The 21,993-nt window shown below is 48.7% G+C and overlaps 3 protein-coding genes and 1 long non-coding RNA gene across 10 annotated transcripts in view; 2 read left to right on the top strand and 2 right to left on the bottom strand.

The window, feature by feature from the left end:
* Nucleotides 1–14,859, bottom strand: part of LOC112994532 (uncharacterized) — a 37,991-nt gene extending 23,132 nt beyond the window's left edge. For 3 of the 7 annotated variants that reach the window (XM_064499035.1, XM_026118946.2, XM_064499034.1), the window contains exon 1: nt 14,271–14,859. In XM_064499035.1, coding sequence (XP_064355105.1) covers nt 14,271–14,509 — 239 coding nt within the window. In that variant the 5' untranslated portion in view covers nt 14,510–14,859. The remainder of the gene's footprint in view (nt 1–14,270) is intronic. The other 4 variants (XR_010385402.1, XR_010385399.1, XR_010385400.1 and 1 more) reach the window with 3 other exon arrangements.
* Nucleotides 2,522–5,587, top strand: LOC135323915 (uncharacterized). Its single transcript, XR_010385403.1, has 2 exons — nt 2,522–2,659; nt 4,327–5,587. It is a non-coding gene; the product is annotated as an uncharacterized LOC135323915 (long non-coding RNA).
* Nucleotides 14,860–16,604: 1,745 nt separating the features above from the next.
* LOC135323888 (claw keratin-like) lies at nt 16,605–16,997 on the bottom strand. Its single transcript, XM_064498923.1, has one exon. It carries the CDS (start codon nt 16,986–16,988, stop codon nt 16,605–16,607), a length of 384 nt encoding a protein of 127 aa, XP_064354993.1. The 5' UTR covers nt 16,989–16,997.
* Nucleotides 16,998–18,853: 1,856 nt separating this feature from the next.
* On the top strand, nt 18,854–19,586 carry LOC135323874 (claw keratin-like). The gene has a single exon (XM_064498891.1). The coding sequence runs from the start codon at nt 18,863–18,865 to the stop codon at nt 19,244–19,246; it is 384 nt and encodes a 127-aa protein (XP_064354961.1). The 5' UTR covers nt 18,854–18,862; the 3' UTR covers nt 19,247–19,586.
* The last annotated feature ends 2,407 nt before the right edge of the window (nt 19,587–21,993 follow it).

Genomic DNA, 21,993 nt, shown 5'->3' with positions numbered 1-21,993 from the left:
ACTTTTAATTATAGGGTTTTCAGGTTTATCTGGACTCAGCTTATGAGCAGCATGAGGTGCAAGTTTTATATCGACAACATCATTTTATCTATCCATGGTCAAATTACAAGAACCAGAATCTTACTAAATGAGTTTTTTGTATATACATGCATCTATGACTGCATACCTGCAGCTCTTCAGCTGAATGAGCCTTGCTTCACAGCTTTAGTGTTACACAGTCCCTCACTAGCAGAGCAGTGTTTTAGTAGATCACTTGTATAAGTCGATTTAAGGACATTCCCACCTGCTTTTCCCCCCAGCTTTCCTAGTGCCTCCAAAAAGCCTATTTTTAATCACAAAACTGGAGTCATTTTTCCCCCTTTCTTATTATGGCCATAGAAAATAACCTAGCTAAGATATAACAACATTTTACTGAAAAAAGAAAAGGTCGGACAGCTCTAAGGGCAAATCACAAACCTACCTTTCTACTCCAGACTTGCCATCTTCTGTCAAAAGGGAAAGTGCAAATGCAAATGGTCTGAATTTCTACACAGGCATTTAGGAAAAAACAACATTCCTCCCCCTGGAACCATCCCCACACTGAGCTCAGTGGTTTAAAGCAAAGGGGGGGAGGGGGATGAACCTGTGAAGTGTTAATGAAGTAATGTATTTCAGCTTTAGATCTTCCTCATCTCTGGTGTGGCTGGTGCATCTCCACCCCTTGCAGGAAGACCCTTTTGGGCATCTACCTGCCTGTCGGGGTGAAGTGGTGATCTCTCCTTTTGGGAAATCCTCACCTGAGCCCTCTCAGCCAGGTAGTTTTTATTCCAGTCCCAGGAAGCTTTTTAGCCCCATACTAAACTTCACTGCCTTAGAAGCAGCTGCCAGGCTCTGGAGCCCCGTAGCAGAAATGCTGCTATCAAAAGCATTATTTTGTGTTTGCAAGATTTATATTCAAACTGAAGGGCAACCATTGTGCTTTGCTCTGAAGATGACGTTCCTGCCTCCCTTGCCTTGCAAACTTGGAGGCAGGATTCCTTTGTTCTTAATTATTACTTAATTAAAATTTTCCTTCATCGCATAAATTATCTGTAGCTTGGGAGGATGTTAGCAGGAGTCTCTGGGCAAAAGCACTTATGGGGAGTCGTGAACAGAACAAAAGATTTCAGATTATTTCCCAGTCATAAAGCATTGTGCATCAGGTATGATGATCCATATCCTTGGTAGCGCAATAAGATTTTAATTAAGAAGAGCTTTTATTTATTTGTATTTAAAAGAAAAACAAAAACTGTTATGGATTTATGAGCTGGCATCTCGGATGACTGTTAGACCAAAAAGCTCTTAAGTGCACTAACTGGCAGCTTGACCAGAAGGACATTCCCAGAAGAATAGTGACTTCCTTCTCCTTGTTTAACATGATATTTCTGTCATATTGATTTTCTCTTTAAAGTGTTTATAAAAAATGTTTTCATTGTAGTATAATAGCCTTTGGCTCATTCTTCGAAACCTCGACAAGCTGACAGCCCTCATTTTCTAAACCAGCCATCAACGTGCAGTGCCTGAAACAAACTTAGTTCGGTCTCATTCGTTTCAGGAGCAACACGTGGGGAGCAGCAGGGCAGCTAGGGGAACAAGAAGTCCCAATCCAATTTCTCAAAAATCAAAGCAGAAATTCATCACAAATTCCTGTTTTAAGGGTTCTCGAGTAGTCTCAGAACAGAGATATCAGTGTACTTTTTTCAGTCTTCACCTTGTTGTTGTCCTAGAAGAACAAAGCCTGGATGGAAACACCGGTCCCAGGCTCCTGTCCACTGTGCTGGGACTGTGCGAAAACCCACAGCTCCGCGATGCTCCGTGACCTCACCACGGCTTGGAGTCAATGACCAAAAGCCATTGGTGGCAACTACCTGCTTTTAATTGCAGCATGGTCAAACCCTGCAAAGAGAGCTGAAACGAAGCCACCTGCTCCGGTCACATTTTATGCAAGCGCTATTTGTAAAGACTGACGTGGAAGCTGGAGAACGCAGAGCTGTCTCCCTGGGAACACATCGCATTCAAAGATGACCGGTCTCAGTGGGAAAATAGCTATGAATTTATTCAGTTCTCCTCCTGACCCACAGAGCATATTCACTGGCGGGGATAACAGCTTAAAGTCAAGCTCTATGTGAGGAGTTTCAGAGGTAAACTGCCTTTTCTTCCACATTGGACAATAGTGAAGATCTGTGAAATGAGAACAAAATCCTGTTTCCTCATGGCAAATAGCACTACTGATGCTCCCTTGAAGCTCTTTCGCAGATTGAATTTGAGGAGAAAAAATAAAAGCAGCAAATAACTGCTTGATCAATGTTTGATCAATTCATGTTATAACTGAAGTGTGGTTAATGAAGTATATCAAATGTATTTTTTGACCCACAAAATGTTAAAGTGAATCCTGCTGCGGAGTGCAGTGCGCATGGCACACTATGTGGGGATCCAAAAGCTAACAAACACAAACAGCGAGCAAAACAGTTTCGTTGCTTGCAGAAGTTATGCATGCAGAGAGGTTTGTTTTGCAACTAATTAGAACTTCGTGCAAAAAGGGTGTCACATCCTCCAGGCAATTTGACTAAGTGTATAAAAGCATTTGCTATGTCAAACTCTTCTGATCGCTTTTCTTAAACTCTTCTCCTTGGTGATCCAGGTAAGTCAATTTTGAATCAATTACTTATTGCTATCTAAATATTATCAAATGATAGGTTAAACTATAAGGGTAAGGGGTATTATTCCAGAAAGATACTTTCTCTTGCCCTTCAGTTTTATGTCAATATAAGTTTTACACTTGAGCCATGAAAGCTGGCATTCGCAAGCTGTGTTAATGTTTTAGGGCAATAGTTCATTTAAACCAGGGATGATACATACAGATCCCTCACAGCTCTGAAAATTCTCAGTAATTTGATACTGGAAAGTATTCTTTCATATCACAAAGACTATGTCACATTAAACAAAAATTGCCATTGAAAAAAATATATTTTTTTAAAGTTCTCACCCTCAGCTGTCTTCAAGGAAGCTACAGTCTCTTCTAATAGTTGAAGAATTTGCCCTAAATATTTTCAAAATCCTGTGGAGACTAGAACTCAGATTTTCTTATTAAAAGGTCATTGTACAGCCATTTTTGTTTGAAATACATTTATAGTGCTGAATTCCAAGTCTAGAGGGAGTGTCCAAATGCTCCTTCTTCACCTCTTCTGCACGTGCGCTAGGATGAACTCTTACAAATTGCTCATCTGCACGAAACCATGCCAGGATCCTTGCTCCTGGACTGACCTGCTGTAGCAATTCTCTCCCCAGTTGAATCCAAAACTAATAATTCCAGAGCCAGATCTTCAGCTGGCAAAATATTCTGTTGTTGCCTTCAAGTCAATGGCATAGGGTTAATTAGCGCGAAAACGCTGAAGATGAAGCTTTGAGGATTATAGAAGACAACAATGGTGTGTGGCTAAAAGAAGCAGCTTAGATAGAGACACGAGAAAGCTCCACTAAATTTTGCCTGTCCCACAGGTTCCCAGGGTAATCTTTGGGATTTATTTGGGAAATCAATTTAGGCCCACCCTTTATGCCAACCCCTTAATCTCTTCCACCTCAGCTTCACACTGATACAGTCAAGATAATTATCACTTCTCCCTTACTCTGTTTGCCTGGTCTAATTAGTGTGGGCACAATTCAGGGCAAGGACTGCCTGATTATACAATGCCCAAGAAAATCTGGCCTTGATATCAGGTATAGGTTTAAAGGGCTGTTTGATTACAATTATAAAATACTGTAATGCAGAGGAGAAATAATGAGGCTAATAAAAGCTGGGCGGATCTCTATCTCTGTTCTTACTGTTCCACTTCTAACCAGGTGAGGTGAGGTGATTTGCTTCACCTCGGTGTTTTGGTTTGGTGAGTGCTGTGAGGATTAAAATGGAAGTTTGGAACCTGGAGCAGCACTTGGGATATCACTTTTAATAGTGTTTGAGTATGCAAAGGTGAAACAGAGGAGTGGGACAGGTTAAAAGCTGGTGGAAGAGGAAGAGAAGAGAAGCAATAAGAGACCATATTAAGCCGAAAACAATGGCAATCTAAAAAATATCATCAGGATGCAATGAAGTTCAAAAGGGTTACTTGAAAAGGAGAAGTTACTGGATGGAAGGAGGAAACTGGGTGAACATCTAACTGTCAGCTAAAACATTTGCACTTTCTAGTTCCCCTTTATGGGTAATCATGACACCTAACCTGTAAATCTACCTTCTCAAAATCTTGATATCTAATATGCAAACGCTGCCAGACTGACAGCTGCCTTTTCTCCACTGCCCTCCTGCTGTTCCAGGTCGACATCCGTCCCATGTCTCTCCACGAGTGCTGCCTGCCACCGGGGGTGATCTGCCCTGAGCCCTTTGCCCTCACCTCCAGCGAGACTTGCGTCACTAAATACCCCGACACGATAGTGGACATAGCGGACCCCAACTCGCCACCACGTTCTGTGATTTATCCCGGCCCAATTCTCACCACTTTCCCGCAACAAACCATAGTGGGATCTACTGCCTTGTTCGATCTTGGGAGCTTACTTGGTTCCAGGGGATCTCTTGGGTTTAGGGGCTTGTGTGGTTCTGGGACAGCATATAACGCAGGATTATCACTTTTTGATACAGGAAACTATAATCCTTCCTCTCCTCAATTCTCCAAGTCATTTTGCTATAGACTTTGCAGGCCAACCTAAATCCGCATGAATATCCATGGATTAAATGCAAAGCAGAAATGAAAAGTAAGGCAGATCACGACTGAGCTTATGGATAATGGACTGTAGCAGTGCCAGGCTCCCACGGTTCCCAAGGGAGTCAATAAAATCATGGCTTCCTGGCACTAGACCTGCATGAGAACTAGAATTTCCAGACTACAAGAAATTTTGGTATTTGATCTTTATTCAAAATTAGGATGAAATAAAAAGGAAATTTTCCATGAAACAAAATTTTCAAAAAAATATATATATTGGCTTGGTAAAAATGTTAATTTTCAATAAATTAATTTTTTTCTTCCAACATTGACTTTTTATTGTCAGTTCCTCTTGAAATAAAAAGCAGAAAATCATATTTTCAAATTGTATGAGTGAAAATCTTGAGTTCTGAAATGCAATTTTATCAAAATAGAAATTCACATGTATGTTTTTGCTGAAGCAGCATTTACCATTGGGGGGGGGGACTATCAGCTCTACTTGGCATTTCTTAAAATCAGGCATTTGTAAGTCTTGCTTGTGCTTCATTTCCTCTTAGATCCATGATGTAATGGCTTCCCAGCTTATTTTTCTGCCTATGTTTCATTTTATGCAAACCAGGGCAAAAAAAAAAAAAAAAACAAACAAACAAACAAAAAAAACCACTTCAACACTTCAAGCAATTGAAATAATAGATTTTATTGTAAAATACTTCTGATCAGCCAGAGAAAGAAGAACAACCTATGCAAAATCATGGACCTGGAGATTCATTGTAGACCCTCATGAAGTCCTGGAACTCTTCTGGCTTTATCCTACCTACCTTATTTTGCACGTGTATATTCAGCTTCTCATTCCCATTAAACATTATCATGCAGCATAACATCCACTTTTGGTTTTTTTTTTCCTCTATGCTTCATTTTTGAACCATTCTGAATACCCTGCAAGTGCAGCTGTCGCCTGCAGAGGCTTAATACCCAGACCAGCATCAACTAAATCATCGCCCAATATTACTAAACCTTTGCATTTTTTCCAGAATCTGTCCGAACCACATTTCTGCATGGAATAAAGACACCGCTACCTCCAAAGCTGTTCACGGGAAGCCTCTGGCTGTGGCAGAGTGCTGTGAAACCTCCTCCACGCTGCTTCCCAGGCGGTGGGAGGGCAGATGCACACACAGCGGACACAGATTTTTGTATGATTCACTGAAATACTAAAATGACTTTCCCAGCATACTGACAAAGCTGTCCCCAAGCCAAAAGGACAGAATCACTTACAAAGCATGTACGGGTGGAGGCAGCGCGTTGTAACCCTCTCTCTGGGTCACTTTCTGGGACAACCGTGCAGAGAGGTTCTGCAACCGGGATCAGTGCAACTCAACAGTGCAAAGCAGATATTTATTAGCCAACGTGCAGTAACAGCTAGGGCTATTTCTAGGCAGTGCATTAATGTGCTCATGTCCCCTTCCCCTTCCCCCCCCCCCCAAAGAGGCTTCATGGGTCATGCAGGGGAGCAATTCTGCTTTTAAATATCTAAGTTTTGCAGTAACTGTTCTTGGAAGGATCACTTTTCCCCCTCCCCCATTATTCTGCGCCAAATACATTTCTCCTTTTTTCAATTTTGAGTGTAAGTGGATCGTTTTTGGCTGGGCCTGTATTTCAGTAAATCCATGAAAAATGGTGTCAAAGTTTGCTAGAGTCAGACAGAGAAGCTGCTACCTCATGAGATTTTTGAAGCAGAGACCTTTTTCCCCTGCTGTGATTTCTAAACGACCCTATTTTCTCACAACAGCCTTTCCCATACTCCAGGACATCTTCTACACACTAAGCTACTTGAGTTCCTGGAGTCTGCAAATTAAATGTGCGACCTTTTTCCATAAATTAAACCTAATTTCTGATGGATGCTGTATGATCCCTTCAGTAATAGCACGTATCTCTGAAGTTTTCAGAGAGTTTCATAAACATTAATTATATTTGTACACAAGCAGAGCAAAACAGTAAGTTTGCAGCAGTTGCAAAACAGCAGTTGCAAAAGATTAAGCGTACGCCTTCGGATTTAGACATCCAGATGTTGAGCAACATCCGCACTTTAGAAATACGTGCACGAGGATTGCAAGTGTCGTTTGTCAAATGGGAGCATTATTTTGTAAGATTTTAAGTAAAAATAAGCAAGCTGCTTATTTGTTTTCGTTTTAAATTAAGACCCCTGCACGTACCCCAATACTTAAATCGCATGGGACGAATCCCCAGCAGTGGAAGTCAGGTCCCTGTCCCCGCTTCGGTGAGCTGGTGTGCAACGTGCTCATTGCATGGGGCCCTGTATTTTGAATGTCGGTACCCTGCAACAGCCCAGCCTCATGCAGACATTTTTCAGCAGCGATCTGTTTGCTCGATCTGGCACTCGGAGGCACCGTTCACCTGCAAAGTCGCACAGCTGCCTGCCACCAACCTGCCCTACAGACGCATTGCACCGCTCGCCCTTGCATTGGCGACAGTGGGTCCCGCCTCACCCAGACCGATCCTGCAACGAGGGAGGACGTAGGCATCCGATCCCTCCTTCCCCAGGGATCCGTGGAAGACCTGCGCTGCTCAGCACACCCCTATATAGCCTGGCAGGTATGCGCTGCATGTGATTTTGCTCCGGACTCATCTGCTGCAATGTATCCCAGACCTGTGGGCCACGCTGTGCTGGAAACGAGGGCAGGCGCACGCGGCTTCCCCGCGTGGCTGCAGCCTGCGCTCAGGATTGCTCAGCCCCACACGTGTCCGAGAAATCTGTTTTCATTCCCTTGCACAATTTCTGCGCAGCCTTGCTTTTGATTTAACAAAAAAAAAAAAAGCTATGCTGCAAACTACCTTTCTGAGGATCCCTGAGGCAAAACCATTCACTGGGAAATCTCCGAATGCCCTCGGGGAAAGAATTTCAAAATACTTCAAGTCCTTTGTATTGATTTACATAGGCAAAGTGCTGTGCTATTGTACAGTTAATATCACGCAACAACTTCCACGTTCTGCAACCCGATCTTTACTAAGAAGTAGCTATTTATCTAGATGAGATTTATCTGATAATAAACCTTGAATGTGCAAAGGGATCGTTCGTTCGTCGCTCTAGATCTGTTTTCCTCTGTGTTACAAGTGTCCCGTACAGCAAGTCTCCATTCCTTATTCTAACACCCTTTTCTGCCCTGGTTCCAGTTTCAGAGAAACCTTCCTTTGTGTGGGTGACCAGGATAACCCGGTCAATTATTTGCCTTCTCGCCCTTTGCTTATGTCCTAAATTTGCAGCTTCTTTTACATTGTTCATCCCAAATTTTGGTGTGCCCTCTCAAGAAACCATTGAGTAGCAGCTCCCTACTTATGGCTATTTTAGAGCAAATGAGTTCAAAACTCTTGGCTCAAAACTCTTTTTTGCTTTTTCTGCAAAAAACACTGGAAGAGAATAAATTTAACCCTATCTTACTGTATTTCTACATCCAAATACGAAGTAACCGTATCCCTGTAAAAAATACACGTGAAGGTCATTCGTGGTACTTTGTTAAAAAGCCGTCCTTATTTCTAGCCCCTGAGCTCCCAGGACTTGATGTCAATGGGAAGTCCCGCTGGAGCAGGTGCGTGGGATGCTGGGGGAGGCGAGGCCCCCGTGCAGGACCAGGGAGCCGCTCGGAGCCCCAGCTCTGCTGGGCAGGACACGGGATGACTCACATCGGAGGCAGTCGGTACACCCACAGCTTGCTAAAAATACCTTCCGCGTTCTGCATGATTTGTTTACATTCCTGTGGTTTGTTCCCGATTAGCTAACTCCAGCTTTCCGTGCCATGAAGCATCCTTAAATTCCGAGGTGAATTTGTGGGATCCTTTGGGGGGGGACAAGATTCACTTGTGAAATGTATCCTGGGGGTGATGCGAGCAAAGACCTTCAGAGCGCTTTGTGAATGCTCCGCGGTGTTTTATACGTGCACCACATCGTGGTATCACATCATCAGCGCTTCCCTAAGTGCTGCTGCCACAGAACTGAAAAATAACCTTCCTTTTTATATGCCAAGATCGATCCTGTATGTTCTCTAACATAGATCGAGAAGCAACAGTTATTTAATTTTCCTATTTGTCCGGAAACCCTCCCTGGATGGAGCTTCCACAGCATCTCTGGGCCCCTTCCCTGGACTGTCCTCACAGGGAAAACCTTTTCTTTACCTCAGTCCGAGCCTCTCGTTTCAGTTTATACCCACTGCCCCTCATCCCCCTGCCACGCACCGCTGGAGAGGGCCCAGCTGCATCGTCTCAGGACGTCTCACTGAAGACGGGGTCTGTGCACATTACAGAGAGAAGAGCAGCAGCTGGACACCCCCTGCATTGCTTCCTCCAGCTGCACAACGAAGGCTTGGGGTAAACGCTTGGGAAGTGGGAGGAAAAACTAAGAAAACCAGAAGACTTAAAGGGAAACTGAGGCAGGTGGTGTAATGCCACATGGAGCTACAAGAGGGAGCTGTGGAGGTGAAATGGGATCTGCTTAACTCAGCGTCTCACAAATGATCTGCGTGACTGGTTTCTGCATTACACCAAAAAAACAGGATTACTGCAAAAAATCCCAGAGACTATGGTGGGACAGCATGCAATGTAGGTACACAGATTTTACAGTGATTAATCATTTCATTTGCTTTGCTGTCAAGCCAGGGCTGTGCTCAGATTTTCTCATGTTACACTACATTTTGGTACAGATCTGGTCAGCACAGAGCTGAAAAACTAGAGGTAGCAAGCAGGGTGGAGTACACAGAAAAAGGGATAGCTGAGGAGACCTGGGGACTTCTGCAGCACCTGACAATTCCCTGTTTTGGATGGACTTTCTCCGCCCATTACTGAAAACATCTTTGCATTATTCTCATTTTTTCTTCCTCATAAATCAGTCACCAAAGTTCCACTTAATAGTTCTGCATCTTTTCTATTCCACCCTGCTCCCTTCATTCCATTTCCTTCAGTGCCCCTTCAACACCCCTTTCCTTAAACTTTATCATGCAAATTAATAATCCTTTCAAGGTTGGTTGTTGTTTTTCAGTTTTAAAAAAATCTAGTTTAGCCCCATTTAAGCAGGAACAAAAAGCAGAAGCCCTGAGTTCTCCTGCTCAGGGCCTGTCCGATGGGTCGCTAAACCCTGGAAATGAGTTGAAGGTGCACAAAAGCCCAGCCCGGTGCCCACAGTGGGGACCTGATGAGCCTGGAAAGTGCCAGCTGTCACATGCTTCATCAGACATCAGAGTTTACAGCAAAATTTCCCTTTTTCACCACCAATTATTATCAGAACATCTGCAGCAAAGAGTCTATTTTCTTGAACCAGCAAATACACTGGGAGAAAACCATCCTCCTCCCCCATCACATACCCAGTCTGCAGATTTTTATTTATTATGCTCCTTATGCCATAAATCATCATTTATGCAGTGTCTGTAGAAACACCAAGTAATTAAACACCATGAGAATGCTCTGAGGATTGAAAATGTTTCACAAACACTTATTAATGTTGCCTATGCAAATAGTTGGATTATGATAATAAGCAGTGCATGACGCTGAGTGTTGGGTAATAGTATCACTGAGAGATGCATCAAGGTCATTCCTTGCATTGTCCTAATTATACCAGGATTCCTTGCCTCAACTTTCCCTTGTGTTTCTTATAAAAATCAGCAAGCAGCAGAGCTTTTGCTGGTGTAAAATATGGTGGATCCATACACTATATTACATAAGTGATTAACTCTTGCTAACTTTCTGGACATATTTCAGTTCTCGCTTGCCTAGTGGGCAGAATTTTTGCTGATATAATAAACCGATGATGTAAGCAAGTTTAGCTTCTTTGAAGTCAGGGGAGTGGATGATGCAGATCTGCATCAGCAGCATTTTCTTTTGATTATTTCTTCATTAGCAAGCACTCCTGACAGCTTTAAAAGGAAAGGATTTGTGCTCTGAAGTTGCACAGAACTGGTTTGACCATATAGATCATATCTTTGCAAGGAAAGGATTAGTATTAATGCTGTCCCTGCCTTACACAAGGATATAATTTTCTGAAGTGTTTCTAAATTAATAGCTGCTCAGGATATTAGTATTCTGTATTGTGGTGTATACAACCCACATCACTCTCTACCCTTCACTGTCTTTATTACCATTGCTATTCACTCCAGAGCAAAGAAAAATTGGAAAAAGGAGCAACTCTGTATAGTATTGCTGAATTTTGAAGAGTAAGTTATTTTGCAGTTAAGGGACTGCATTTTAATATGACCCCTAGTATTCAATTGCTATTCTGCCAGGGATCTCCCAAATGACAGATCAACTGAGATGAGAATCTGGTGCGCAGAGCTGGGATGTTTTTGTAGGGTGACTTTCACACCCATGTTTTGCAAGAGCAATTGGGGGGGTGAGGGGGGGACAGGGTTGGAGGGGAGACGTCTTCCAGCTAGAAACCACCGTAAAGTCAGAATGAAAAGACACTGAAAAAAATACAGATGTATTCTGCTGAATGCCAAGTTCCTCCAAGGCCTGTGACATTCACACTCGCCAGTTATAAGCAACAAAAGCAGGTGCCCTGGAGGACCTCACCACAGGACCCATCTCCCCAGAAATCAAGGCTCCGTGCACACCCGTCACCAAGCCTTACACAACCCAGGGAAAGTAGTTTGGGGGCAACAAGGGGCTCAAAATGCCCATTTCCCCCCCGTTTCCAAGTCTGGCGTCTCTGTGGAGTGAAGCTTCATGCATAAAAATGCCAAGCACATTTAAATGAATTAAAAACAGAGTTTTTAATAGGTGTGCTTGTGGCATAACATTCTTATTTTACAAGGCACCCTAAAGACCTCCTGGGCTGTGGAGTTTATGGGGAATATTCTGCAGACATTAAGAAAGATTTCAAAGGGCTTTGTATGTTATATATGGACATTATTCTATGTTACTACTAATAATATCTTGGTGGATTTAGCCTGCTCTGACCACGTACAGAGTAAAATACACAAGACAATTAGCTCCTAATTTTAAGCTTTGTAATTTGAGGCAGCTTGATTTGGGTTTAAGAAGGAGCTCTGTGTTAGTTCTGCTGTTGAAAGCTTTTGCACCTGATACTTCATCTGGCCTAGGTAAGAGCAGATCCAAACTGCATTGACATGGTATCAGCTGAGAAACAAGCCCTGTGTTTCTAAAGATTTATCCAGGCTTTGGAGGAAAAGTAGGTGTTAGCCTGTGTTTCCAGTAAGGAAAACAAATCTTGGGCGTGCTGACGTCCTGTGACAGACATCTCTGAGGCTCCCCGTCGTGTTATTTGCAAAGATAAGTTGCTGGAAGTGCATTAATTCTTGGTGTATTTTTAATTTTTAATGAAATCAGTGGAGCAAAACCAGGAAGTTTAAAGATGAAAGGGACCGCAGGTTACAATCTGCCTTTCTTACTGTGACCTAACTCAGCCTTAGATAGTCACAAGCAGCAAGCAAAACAATTACAGCAACTAGAGGAGTAATGCATGCAAAGTTTGCTTCGTAAGTAATTAAAGTCTTTTATACAAAGGGTGTCTCGGAGCCTCCAGGCAATCTAAGACAGGATATAAAAACCTCTTTCAGTGCAAGGCTTTTTTGAAACTACTTCTCTTGACTTGTTCTCTCCGGTACACTGAGTAAGTCTGATTTGACAACTATAAAAAAAGCTTGAGTTTAATTTTGTTTTTGACAGAATTTTGTTAGAATTGGGACTAAATCCTGCATAAGTATTCTGACTCTCAGCAATTAGTAAGTATCTTTCTACAAATGTTTTCTAGAGATGTCTTTTAGCAGATACTGCTGCATAAAGGCTGTAAAAATAAAATCAAGGGTTTTTCAAGACTCCTTTGGGCTGTTAATTTTATGTAAGAATGAGGAATTTCAATCTTAGTTCTGAAAAGTTCTCAGAAGCGCTTTGAGAATAGATGCTAGCACTGGTTTTGCTTTGTGGCTTGAATAGGGGATTCAGCTGCTGTTAAGCGGGGGGAGGATTTCACAGGTAACTGTAGAAGTAAAGTCTCATCATTGTTATAAGTCAGTTGTGTGCAGCTACAGAAATGCAGCATTGCTTTTGCTCATAACCTGTCCATCCTTAGCTAATTTAGAGTCACGACGAATAAGTGAGGATCAGATACTCTTATTTTAATGTAACAGAGGAAAGTTTTCATTTCTAACTACTAACATACAACTTCGATACTGCTTTAATGTGCTTTTGCAGAAGTGAAATTAAGCTTTCTTTTTTCCTCCTCTGTTAAAGCTAAGTTCTAACCTAAGGGTATTTAGGGAAAAATTCTGCGTATGTTTTTTTCCCAGAATGATATTTTTGAGGACATTTTTGCTTTCCTCTAAATATATTTGAGACAAGTAAATAGGTCAAATGGATCCTTGCCCTGCTCATTCCCCTGTGCTGCTGGCACCTCACGCGAGCTGCACAGAGGTCCTGAAGTCAGGAAAAGCAGCTTTTAGGAGATTTTTACTTCATGCTTAGCAATCTAACAGTTCCTTCATTGGCGAGCGTTGCTGGCTAAGTGCTGTGGGAGCCTCTGCACCGGCTCTCCATAGAGGAGATCTGACAAGCGCAGAACTATGCCAGGAATGAACAAGCAGCGCGAGCAAACAGCTCTGCGGTCTGATTTTATAGATGAGCTCCAAGTTACCCTCTATCTCCCTTAGAAACTTCTCCTGCCTTTTCTGCTTACTTTTTATAAAGAGTGCTTTAAAGCCTCGACCCCTAGTCCTCCTCCCCAGAGTTTAAGGACAAGAATTTTAGTTTACATCAGCCCACGGGGCTTACCTGGGAATAAAATAAGACTTTTTGCTTAGGCATCACTATAAAATATTGTGGATTTACAGCTTTAAAAATTAGTGTCACACTGTACCATTAAGATTTAATCTGAAAAGAAATTAACATTATTAAATCTGTGTGTACCCCACACTGAAGCTGCAGTTTTTTCATTTGGTTCAGCAACATCACTCATCCACAATGTAAAATAAAAGAAAAGGAAAATAATAGAAGGAATTAAGCAGGATGCTAAACTGACCAAGCAACAGAAACCTTGAATATAATGCATAAAGTGCATTAGTCAGGGACTCCAGGAAATCTGTATTCAGCTGTTCTGACACCGGGTTCCTGCACAGTCCCAAAGAACCGGGCCAGATTTTCAAAGTGCTCAGGGCACTTTATAGTTACATCTGCTGAAAATCCGGATTTTCCTCTCTCCCTTGCACCCCGCCTGCAAGTTGCGGATTGCAGGCGCTGCCTTGACAAGCTGCGTGTGGGAGGAGAAGAGACTCTGCCAGAACAAGCTCGGGCTTGTCTTTGTCTCCAGGAAATAGTACAGAGGGCTCAGAGGTTTTAGAGCAGATACCTGTTCTGGAGCAGCTCCCAAGAAAAGGGGGGGCCCTTTGCTCCCAGAGGAAGAGGAGTAAAGTGAACGAAAAAGGCTTAAAGCAGCTGATTAGAAAAGACAAATAGATATAAACAAAGCGCAAGGGAGAGGTGTAGGTCTGCTGTCTTTATCCAGACTTTTGCTCAGTCTAAAGCTCTGTTGGAGCTGAATCCTCCTACCTGGCTCGCGGAACTCCTCGTACCTGGCTCACTGCCTTTTGCTTATTCTGCGAATGAATTCCAGGAGCTCCCCCCAGCCGGGCGATGGCTTCAGAGCAGCTGGCATCCGCCACCCCCTGCGAGGCCAAGTGTCCCCAGCCCCTGGCCGCCAGCAGCAGCGAGCCCTGCGTGGTGGCCTGCCCCGACTCCCGGGTCATCATCTTCCCGCCGCCCGTCGTGGTCACCTTCCCGGGGCCCATCCTCACCACCTGCCCGCAGCAGGCCGTGGTGGGAGCGGCGGGGCCCCCCGAGGCGGCACCGGCGGAGCCCCCCCCCGCCGCAGCCCCGCAGCTGGAGTCAGCTGCCGGGAAACTTGTCGCCCAGGTGGTCTCGCGGCCCGAGCCTCGACACGCCCCAAAGTGCTCGTACACCTACTCTTCGCAGTGGACGCACCCGTGCAATTCCTACCGCTCCGGGAAACGGTGGACGTACCAAGCTTAAGCTCTGCCTGCGGAGTCAATTTAAAGCAGTCCTGGAAGCTCAAGCTGCAAATTGAGGGTGGAGCGGAGAGGTGGGAGCCCGAGCGCTGGGTGCCGCCCAGCTCCAGCTGAGGAGAGTGAGAACTGCAAATGCCCTGCGCCTTCCACAGACAGGCTCACGTGTGCGTTTTCCCGTTTTGCCTTTAACTTAAATTTGTTATCTACCGGCTTTCCAGTTTAGTCATCCGCTTGCATTGCGCTTTGTCTTGTTCCAGTTGTAGTATTGACTGACACCGATTTAGAGAGGTCACTTAGGATGCTAGAAATTGCACCAAAGGAGACCAACAGTTTTTACAGACTGCATCACTTTGACCCTGGTGGTTAGCCAGCGCCCCGTTGAACCCCTGGAAAGATAGTCTTTATAGTCTGTGCAATTTTGTTCCAGAACTGTAGAAAAGCTGTCTCATTCCAAATAAATTTTCTGTTCCATAGAGCGTCTTTTGGTTTTCTTTACCATGTAATCATTTCTTTCTTCTTTCACGTTTCAGCCAGATTTAAAGCATATTTACCCACAGTTGTAGGTGTTCTGTGCATCTTTGTGCCCAAATGTCACACAATCCCAGGAATACTCTTCTACACAATCACTGTGAACTCACCCATTTTCAAAGTCCTGTTAGACACGTGCTGACCAGTTGACACCACCCAGGAGCAACCTAAGTCAGGCAGCAACTGCTGTAGCTGAGGTGCCCGCAGCAGCTCAGGTAGGGCTCCAGCCCAAATCTGCCATGTCCGTCCCAGGATGGAGCGTCCTCCCAGCGCTTTGTCCCAAAGCAAGACACAACCAGCTGCCAGGCAGCGGGGAGCAGAGGATCTGGGGGAAGCGTTGCTTGGTGCAAGGTCCCTTGTGCCAGGCTCCTTCAGCCATTAGTGGGGGCATAAAAGAAAGATCCCATCTGCTCCTGCTATAAATTTTCCTTCATCCTTTCCTTCCTGGGCATAAGATAACCAAATTTACTTCCTCTATATTCTCTTCCTTTAAATGTAAAAACCTCTATTCTTTTTCCAAAGTATAATTGGAGAAGATGTCCTTGCAGGAAATATTCTACTTCCTTAATTTTAATTCCAATATGAAGCAACAAAAAATACACTGACATCTTACCTTCGAAAGCTGTCTCTTGTAATGAAGGTAATAGGGTAGCAGCTTTCCTATACAGCATTTCAGAAGTATTATCAGACATTCAGAACTTCAAGAAACCTTTTTAGACAACCCACGTGCCACATGACATTTAATACCATCGCGTAGTCATAGGCGTGTATGTCACCGTAGTGAAGAAGAGCAAACTCAGTAAAGAAAAAAGTTGTTCGTGCAATGAGGATTCTTTAATGTGGATGGAAAATGGCATAGACACTGACAGAAGGAAACAAAACAGTGTAGAAACCATGAACTGCAAGTCTGAAAATTACAAGCCTTGCAACAAATCCCAATGCAGTTTTTCACCCCAAACATTCCCCCTTTGCTAATGCAGGAGAATTAGAGCAGCACAGAGCAGAGGAAACTCATCCAAGCATGAGCACAGCTTTGCTGTATCGCAAAGAGGAGAAGCTTTCAGAGCTAAACACAAACAAGAGGCATTCCTGGAAAGTACAGAATCCTATGAGCTTCCCGCAGATATTACTCCTGAGTGAGCTACAGTGCACAGATGCAGATCTGCAAAAATATTCTGTGCCAAGAAGCAAATATCAGTGTTTTACAGTAGATGTTTTAGAACAGCATAAGCAGGGGATGAGACCTTTTTTCTGCATCTAGTCACAGAAGAAAAAAGTAGCTATTTGTGAAGACATGGGGCAGATTTTGCACTCCTCAGGTATCGGGGGCTTAGCAGGGCCCGCAGTTGCCGTTGAGGTAGCGGTGGCCAAGGCCCCCGGAACCGCAGCTCCCGTAGCCCCCAAGGCTGCCGTAGCCCCCAAAGCCTCTAAGGCCCCCAAGGCCTCCAAAACCCCCAAGGCCTCCGTAGCCCCCACGGCCTCCAAAGGTGCCGCCGTAGCCCCCTGCAATGCCGGGGACTCCCGCCGAGCCGACGATGCTGTGCTGCGGGAAGGAGCTTAAGATGGGCCCGGGGATGGTGACCGCCACGGCCGGGGGCTGGATCACCGCCGTGGAGTCGGGGCACTGCCGCACGCAGGGCTCGTTGCAGGAGTTGGCGAGCGGGGCCGGGCCGGCCACCCCGCAGGGAGAGGCGCACAGGTCGGAGCAGGACATCCTTCGGCTGGTCGGGGAAGCTGTGAGACAAGGCAGAGCCCGGGCTCAGCGCAACGCCGCAGCACTAGTGCCCCGCGCTGCCACCAGAGGCTCTGGCCCATCTCGGGCAGCCACTGCAACAGCCGGCACCACACTGGAAATGCCCCTGGAGACCACTTGCCCTCCTGGAGTGCTCCCAGCTACAAACTCGCACAGAGCACAGAGCAAAAGCGCCCTCGCCCAAGCCAGGGCCAAAGTCCCAGAGCAGCCCGGAGAGGCGACTGCACTGCTCAGCTGCACACCTTGCATCTAAGCCCTTTGGCGGCCAACAGCCCTCCTTCCCGCTGCCCTCCAGCAGCACCACCCCCTCCAGAACGGTAACAGCGTCGAAAGCCGTGCTGGAGCACGCAGCAAGGAGCACAGCGGAGAGGTCGGTGCGGAGAAAGTAAAGAGGCAGAGATGCTCTGCACTTACTGGGCTGATGAAGCAGTTCAAGCGGAGGCAGCTGGATAGAGGGCTGCAAAGCCCGGAGCTCTTTTATACGCGTGGCCGAGGCCCCGGGCAGCGACCAGGGGGCGGGTGCCCCGGTTAATCCGGCCGTAAAGCGGGCAGGCATCATGCATCATCGGACGATGCGGGGCAGTTCTGCCCCACCGCGCTGGGGACACGTAACGACATGAAAGACAACACGCCGTAAGAGCTGCCAACAGCAGCAATAAAGCCCGGTTGGCTCCTGATGCCCCGCCTGAGGGTGTCTGTACGGGGCCCCCACGCAGACGGGCTGTGCCCGTGCCGAGCGTGATGGCCCTGCTCTTCGCATGGCCCTCCAGTGGTCTCGGCGGCCCCGGGTCCCCCGTTGCGCACAGGCAGGGAGACGGGGGAGACTTGGTGGTGCCCATGTGCCCCAGCCCCGTGTGCCCCAGCCCTCGCTGGTGCGGGGCGATGGCGGGCACTTGAGGGCCACCCCGGCAGGCTGCCATTGCGTCCCCATTTCCCCTGACCGCCCGGCACCTCTGTTCACCAGCCCATAAAACGGGGCTAATTACACACGTGCTGGGTGTACCCGGCACGTGCAAGCGCGTCTGCAAGACGCCCATTACTCTTTTACAAGTTCAAAGTGGGGGATTAGGAGCATATTGGGCTTTACTGCTATCGTCAGCTATTACGGTGTCTTGTCTTTCCTGTCACTGTGTGTCACGGCTTTGCCCTCCGGGCACCACCTTGCTCTCCAAGGCATGTTTGCATGGTGGGTGCTCAGCGCGGTGGGGCAGAACTGCCCCGCATCGTCCGATGATGCGTGATGCCTGCCCGCTTTACGGCCGGATTAACCGGGGCACCCGCCCCCTGGTCGCTGCCCGGGGCCTCGGCCACGCGTATAAAAGAGCTCCGGGCTTTGCAGCCCTCTATCCAGCTGCCTCCGCTTGAACTGCTTCATCAGCCCAGTAAGTGCAGAGCATCTCTGCCTCTTTCCTTTCTCCGCACCGACCTCTCCGCTGTGCTCCTTGCTGCGTGCTCCAGCACGGCTTTCGACGCTGTTACCGTTCTGGAGGGGGTGGTGCTGCTGGAGGGCAGCGGGAAGGAGGGCTGTTGGCCGTCAAAGGGCTTAGATGCAAGGTGTGCAGCTGAGCAGTGCAGTCGCCTCTCCGGGCTGCTCTGGGACTTTGGCCCTGGCTTGGGCGAGGGCGCTTTTGCTCTGTGCTCTGTGCGAGTTTGTAGCTGGGAGCACTCAAGGAGGGCAAGTGGTCTCCAGGGGCATTTCCAGTGTGGTGCCGGCTGTTGCAGTGGCTGCCCGAGATGGGCCAGAGCCTCTGGTGGCAGCGCGGGGCACTAGTGCTGCGGCGTTGCGCTGAGCCCGGGCTCTGCCTTGTCTCACAGCTTCCCCGACCAGCCGAAGGATGTCCTGCTCCGACCTGTGCGCCTCTCCCTGCGGGGTGGCCGGCCCGGCCCCGCTCGCCAACTCCTGCAACGAGCCCTGCGTGCGGCAGTGCCCCGACTCCACGGTGGTGATCCAGCCCCCGGCCGTGGCGGTCACCATCCCCGGGCCCATCTTAAGCTCCTTCCCGCAGCACAGCATCGTCGGCTCGGCGGGAGTCCCCGGCATTGCAGGGGGCTACGGCGGCACCTTTGGAGGCCGTGGGGGCTACGGAGGCCTTGGGGGTTTTGGAGGCCTTGGGGGTCTCAGAGGCTTTGGGGGCTACGGCAGCCTTGGGGGCTACGGGAGCTGCGGTTCCGGGGGCCTTGGCCACCGCTACCTCAACGGCAACTGCGGGCCCTGCTAAGCCCCACGCTTGGCGCGGCCACGCACCAAGGACGGCTCCCGACATCCACCGGCACCTCCTGAGCCCTGGCACCCAGCCTGGGCTCCCTTCCTGCCCCGCTCGGCCCCCCAGCTCCGCACAGGAGCGTGCCGGACCGCCTCACGCCTGGACGGAGCCCGACGGGGGTGTCCTCCTGCCCCGCTGGAGCTTTGCTCCCAGCTGCGCTGCCCCACGACGGCGTAGCTGAGCGCCGGGTGCCTCCTCCCGGGGCACGGTTGGTGCTTGGTTGCACCCCGCACCTCTGCACGGAGACCGTGGCCTCGCCGTGAGCACGCGCCCTGCTCTTCCCCGTGTGCCTCCTCCCTCGGGAGCTGCAATAAAAGCTGTGTTGCATCGCAGTGTTGGCCTCTGCTGGTTCTTCCTCCTTGCTGCTTCCCAGCCCGGCCCTGGCCCCGGCCCTGGCCCTCGGCCCAGCCCCAGCTCCCACAGTGATGCCTCATTAGGGGAACCTGCGGGAGCTGCCTTGCACCCCCCGGATGCCCCTTCTGCGGCACGGCCCTCCACGGGACGCTCGCCCACAGCGGAGGACTCCTGTGGCTCCTGCTGCAACGCCTTCTCCCTCTTTTCTCTCCCCCTTTTCTTCCCAGCTTGGGCTGCCCCGCACCAAGCGCAAGAAGAGCTATTGGGCACGGCAGGGCACTGGGTGCCCTTTCCCCGCCATTCCCATGGGCTGCCTCCACCCCCAGGGCCACGGGGCTGGTGGACCCACCCAGAGCCCCCGCAAGGCCAAAGGCCCAGGGCAGAACCTCTGCCCAGGAGATGGCTCCATAGGGGAGGGGGTGCACAACCACCACCACACCCCACCAGCCTTTCCGCAAGCTCCTTCAGCTTCCTTCCTTCCCTCCTCCTCCTCCTCCTCCTGCTGCTGCTGCTGCTGCTGGTCCCGGATCTCCCTCGGCCCCATCCTTCCCCGCAGTGCTCCAGCAGAAGCTCTTCCCTGCCTTTCCCCTCTGTCGCCCAACTCCAGCCCCGGGGACACGGCTCTGCTGGGGAAGGACACCTGGAAAGGAAACCTCCTAAAGGGAAAAAGGGTGGAGGACAACTTCAGCTCAGGCGCAGGAGCGGGATGTGCGCACGTGGAATGGAGCCATGCCTGGGTTTGCCGTTGGGCTCCTTTTTGCCCAGCCTCTGTCTTCACAACTGTGCATGGAGCCTTTTTCATGACCTCCCCAACAGGGACCAACGTGCTGCCCTGCTCCTTTGACCGCTGCCCTGGCAGACGCTGTCTCTGTGCAAGGCACCAGGCAGCACCAGGATCACACGATGCTCAGGTGGCTGAGGAGGGAAGGGACCTCCGCGGCACATTCGTGCCAACCTCTTGCTCAGAGTTCTTGCCCTCACGGGCGTCAGGATGCCCCTGCACTTCCCAGGGGCGTTGAGAGGAGCCGGGATCCCTCAAACCCCCAATTCCCCAAGCGGAAGGGAATCCGGGAAGACGTGCATATGTCTCGGCTACCCCTTCTGCAAGCCTCCAACACGCACGCAGGCAGAGCAGGATGGCCAGAGCTCGGCAGCAGCCCCCGGCAGGCCACGATGCTTTCCCCATTTGCCCCCACCTCTGAGGGTGACTCTTTAGCAGCCCATGAAGGGCAGGAACAGAGCCCTGTGCTGGCCGTGCGGGGGATGTCCAAGAGCTTCTGCACCACGTCCACCGCCCTTTGGCCAGTGCAAAGCGGGACTGGGAAACGCAGCGGGGTTCAGTGCTGCTGGTGACGGGGGCAGCTCACGAGACGGGCTCTCCAGGGCCCAGCCGCAGGGCGAGCATTGGGTGTTGCTGTGATGCAGCAACCGAGGTGCCCCCAGGCCCCAAGCGTGCTGCTGTGGGAGCTGGGAGAGCCCCGGGCAGTCCGGGCCGGGGCTGGGGGCAGCTGGGGAGGCAGCAAGGAGGAAGAACCACCAGGGGCCAACACTGCGATGCAACACGGCTTTTATTGCGGCTCCCGAGGGAGGAGGCACACGGCGAAGAGCAGGGTCCTGGCCACGGCGAGGCCAGGGTCTCCGTGCAGAGGGGGAGAGCACCGACGAGCACCAGCTGTGCAGCAGGAGGAGGCACCCGGCGCTCGGCTGCGCTGTCACGCGGGGCTGAGGCCAGGCTGGGTGCCAGGGCTCAGGAGGTGCCGGTGGATGTCGGGAGCCGTCCTTGTGCTAGTACTTGCGCTCTAATGCGCTGGTACTATCCGTATAGCGACAGAGCAAGAGCACAGCATGTACAAGAACCAGAGAATCCATGTAAAGGCCTTAATCCTGAGTTAAAGAGTCTCTAAGAGAACAGGATTTGAGCTTGCCGAGTTCACCGAGGAGAGTAAGTGAAGAGAAGAGGTGTAAGAAGCTGCGAGTTGCGAGCGCTTATATATGGTTTCTTAGACCTGTGGATGCAAGCACAATTCTCGTGTGCTTCCATTGCCAGTTAGTCACACAGCACTTTTAGACGTGCATCATCTGTCACCAATTGCTATAATTGTTTTCCTCAACGTTTAGGGTGATTATTTTGTCGAATTCCGCTGGTAACACATTGTGATTGTACCCTGTCGGTTTCTTTCATCTCCAAACTCTCCAGGACAGATGGGTTTCTGGTCGTTCACTGAATGCACCGCCGGGAAGGAGACCGAAGGCCGTGCGGACCCGTATCAGCCGTGCTGCCTGTCCTGCTCGTGGGCCGTAGGCTTTGCCTTTATGCTGTGCCCCTGCAAGGTAGGTGGATGCTGTAC

This window comes from Dromaius novaehollandiae, chromosome 29, assembly GCF_036370855.1.
Source record: "Dromaius novaehollandiae isolate bDroNov1 chromosome 29, bDroNov1.hap1, whole genome shotgun sequence".
Lineage (NCBI taxonomy): Eukaryota > Metazoa > Chordata > Aves > Casuariiformes > Dromaiidae > Dromaius > Dromaius novaehollandiae.
The sequence above is the reverse complement of the archived record's forward strand: the minus strand, read 5'-3'. Positions and strand labels throughout refer to the sequence as shown.

Coding starts and splice junctions, on each gene's coding strand:
- LOC135323874 (XM_064498891.1), top strand. CDS start 18,863: ATGTCCTGCTCCGACCTGTGCGCCTCTCCCTGCGGGGTGGCCGGCCCG.
- LOC135323888 (XM_064498923.1), bottom strand. CDS start 16,988: ATGTCCTGCTCCGACCTGTGCGCCTCTCCCTGCGGGGTGGCCGGCCCG.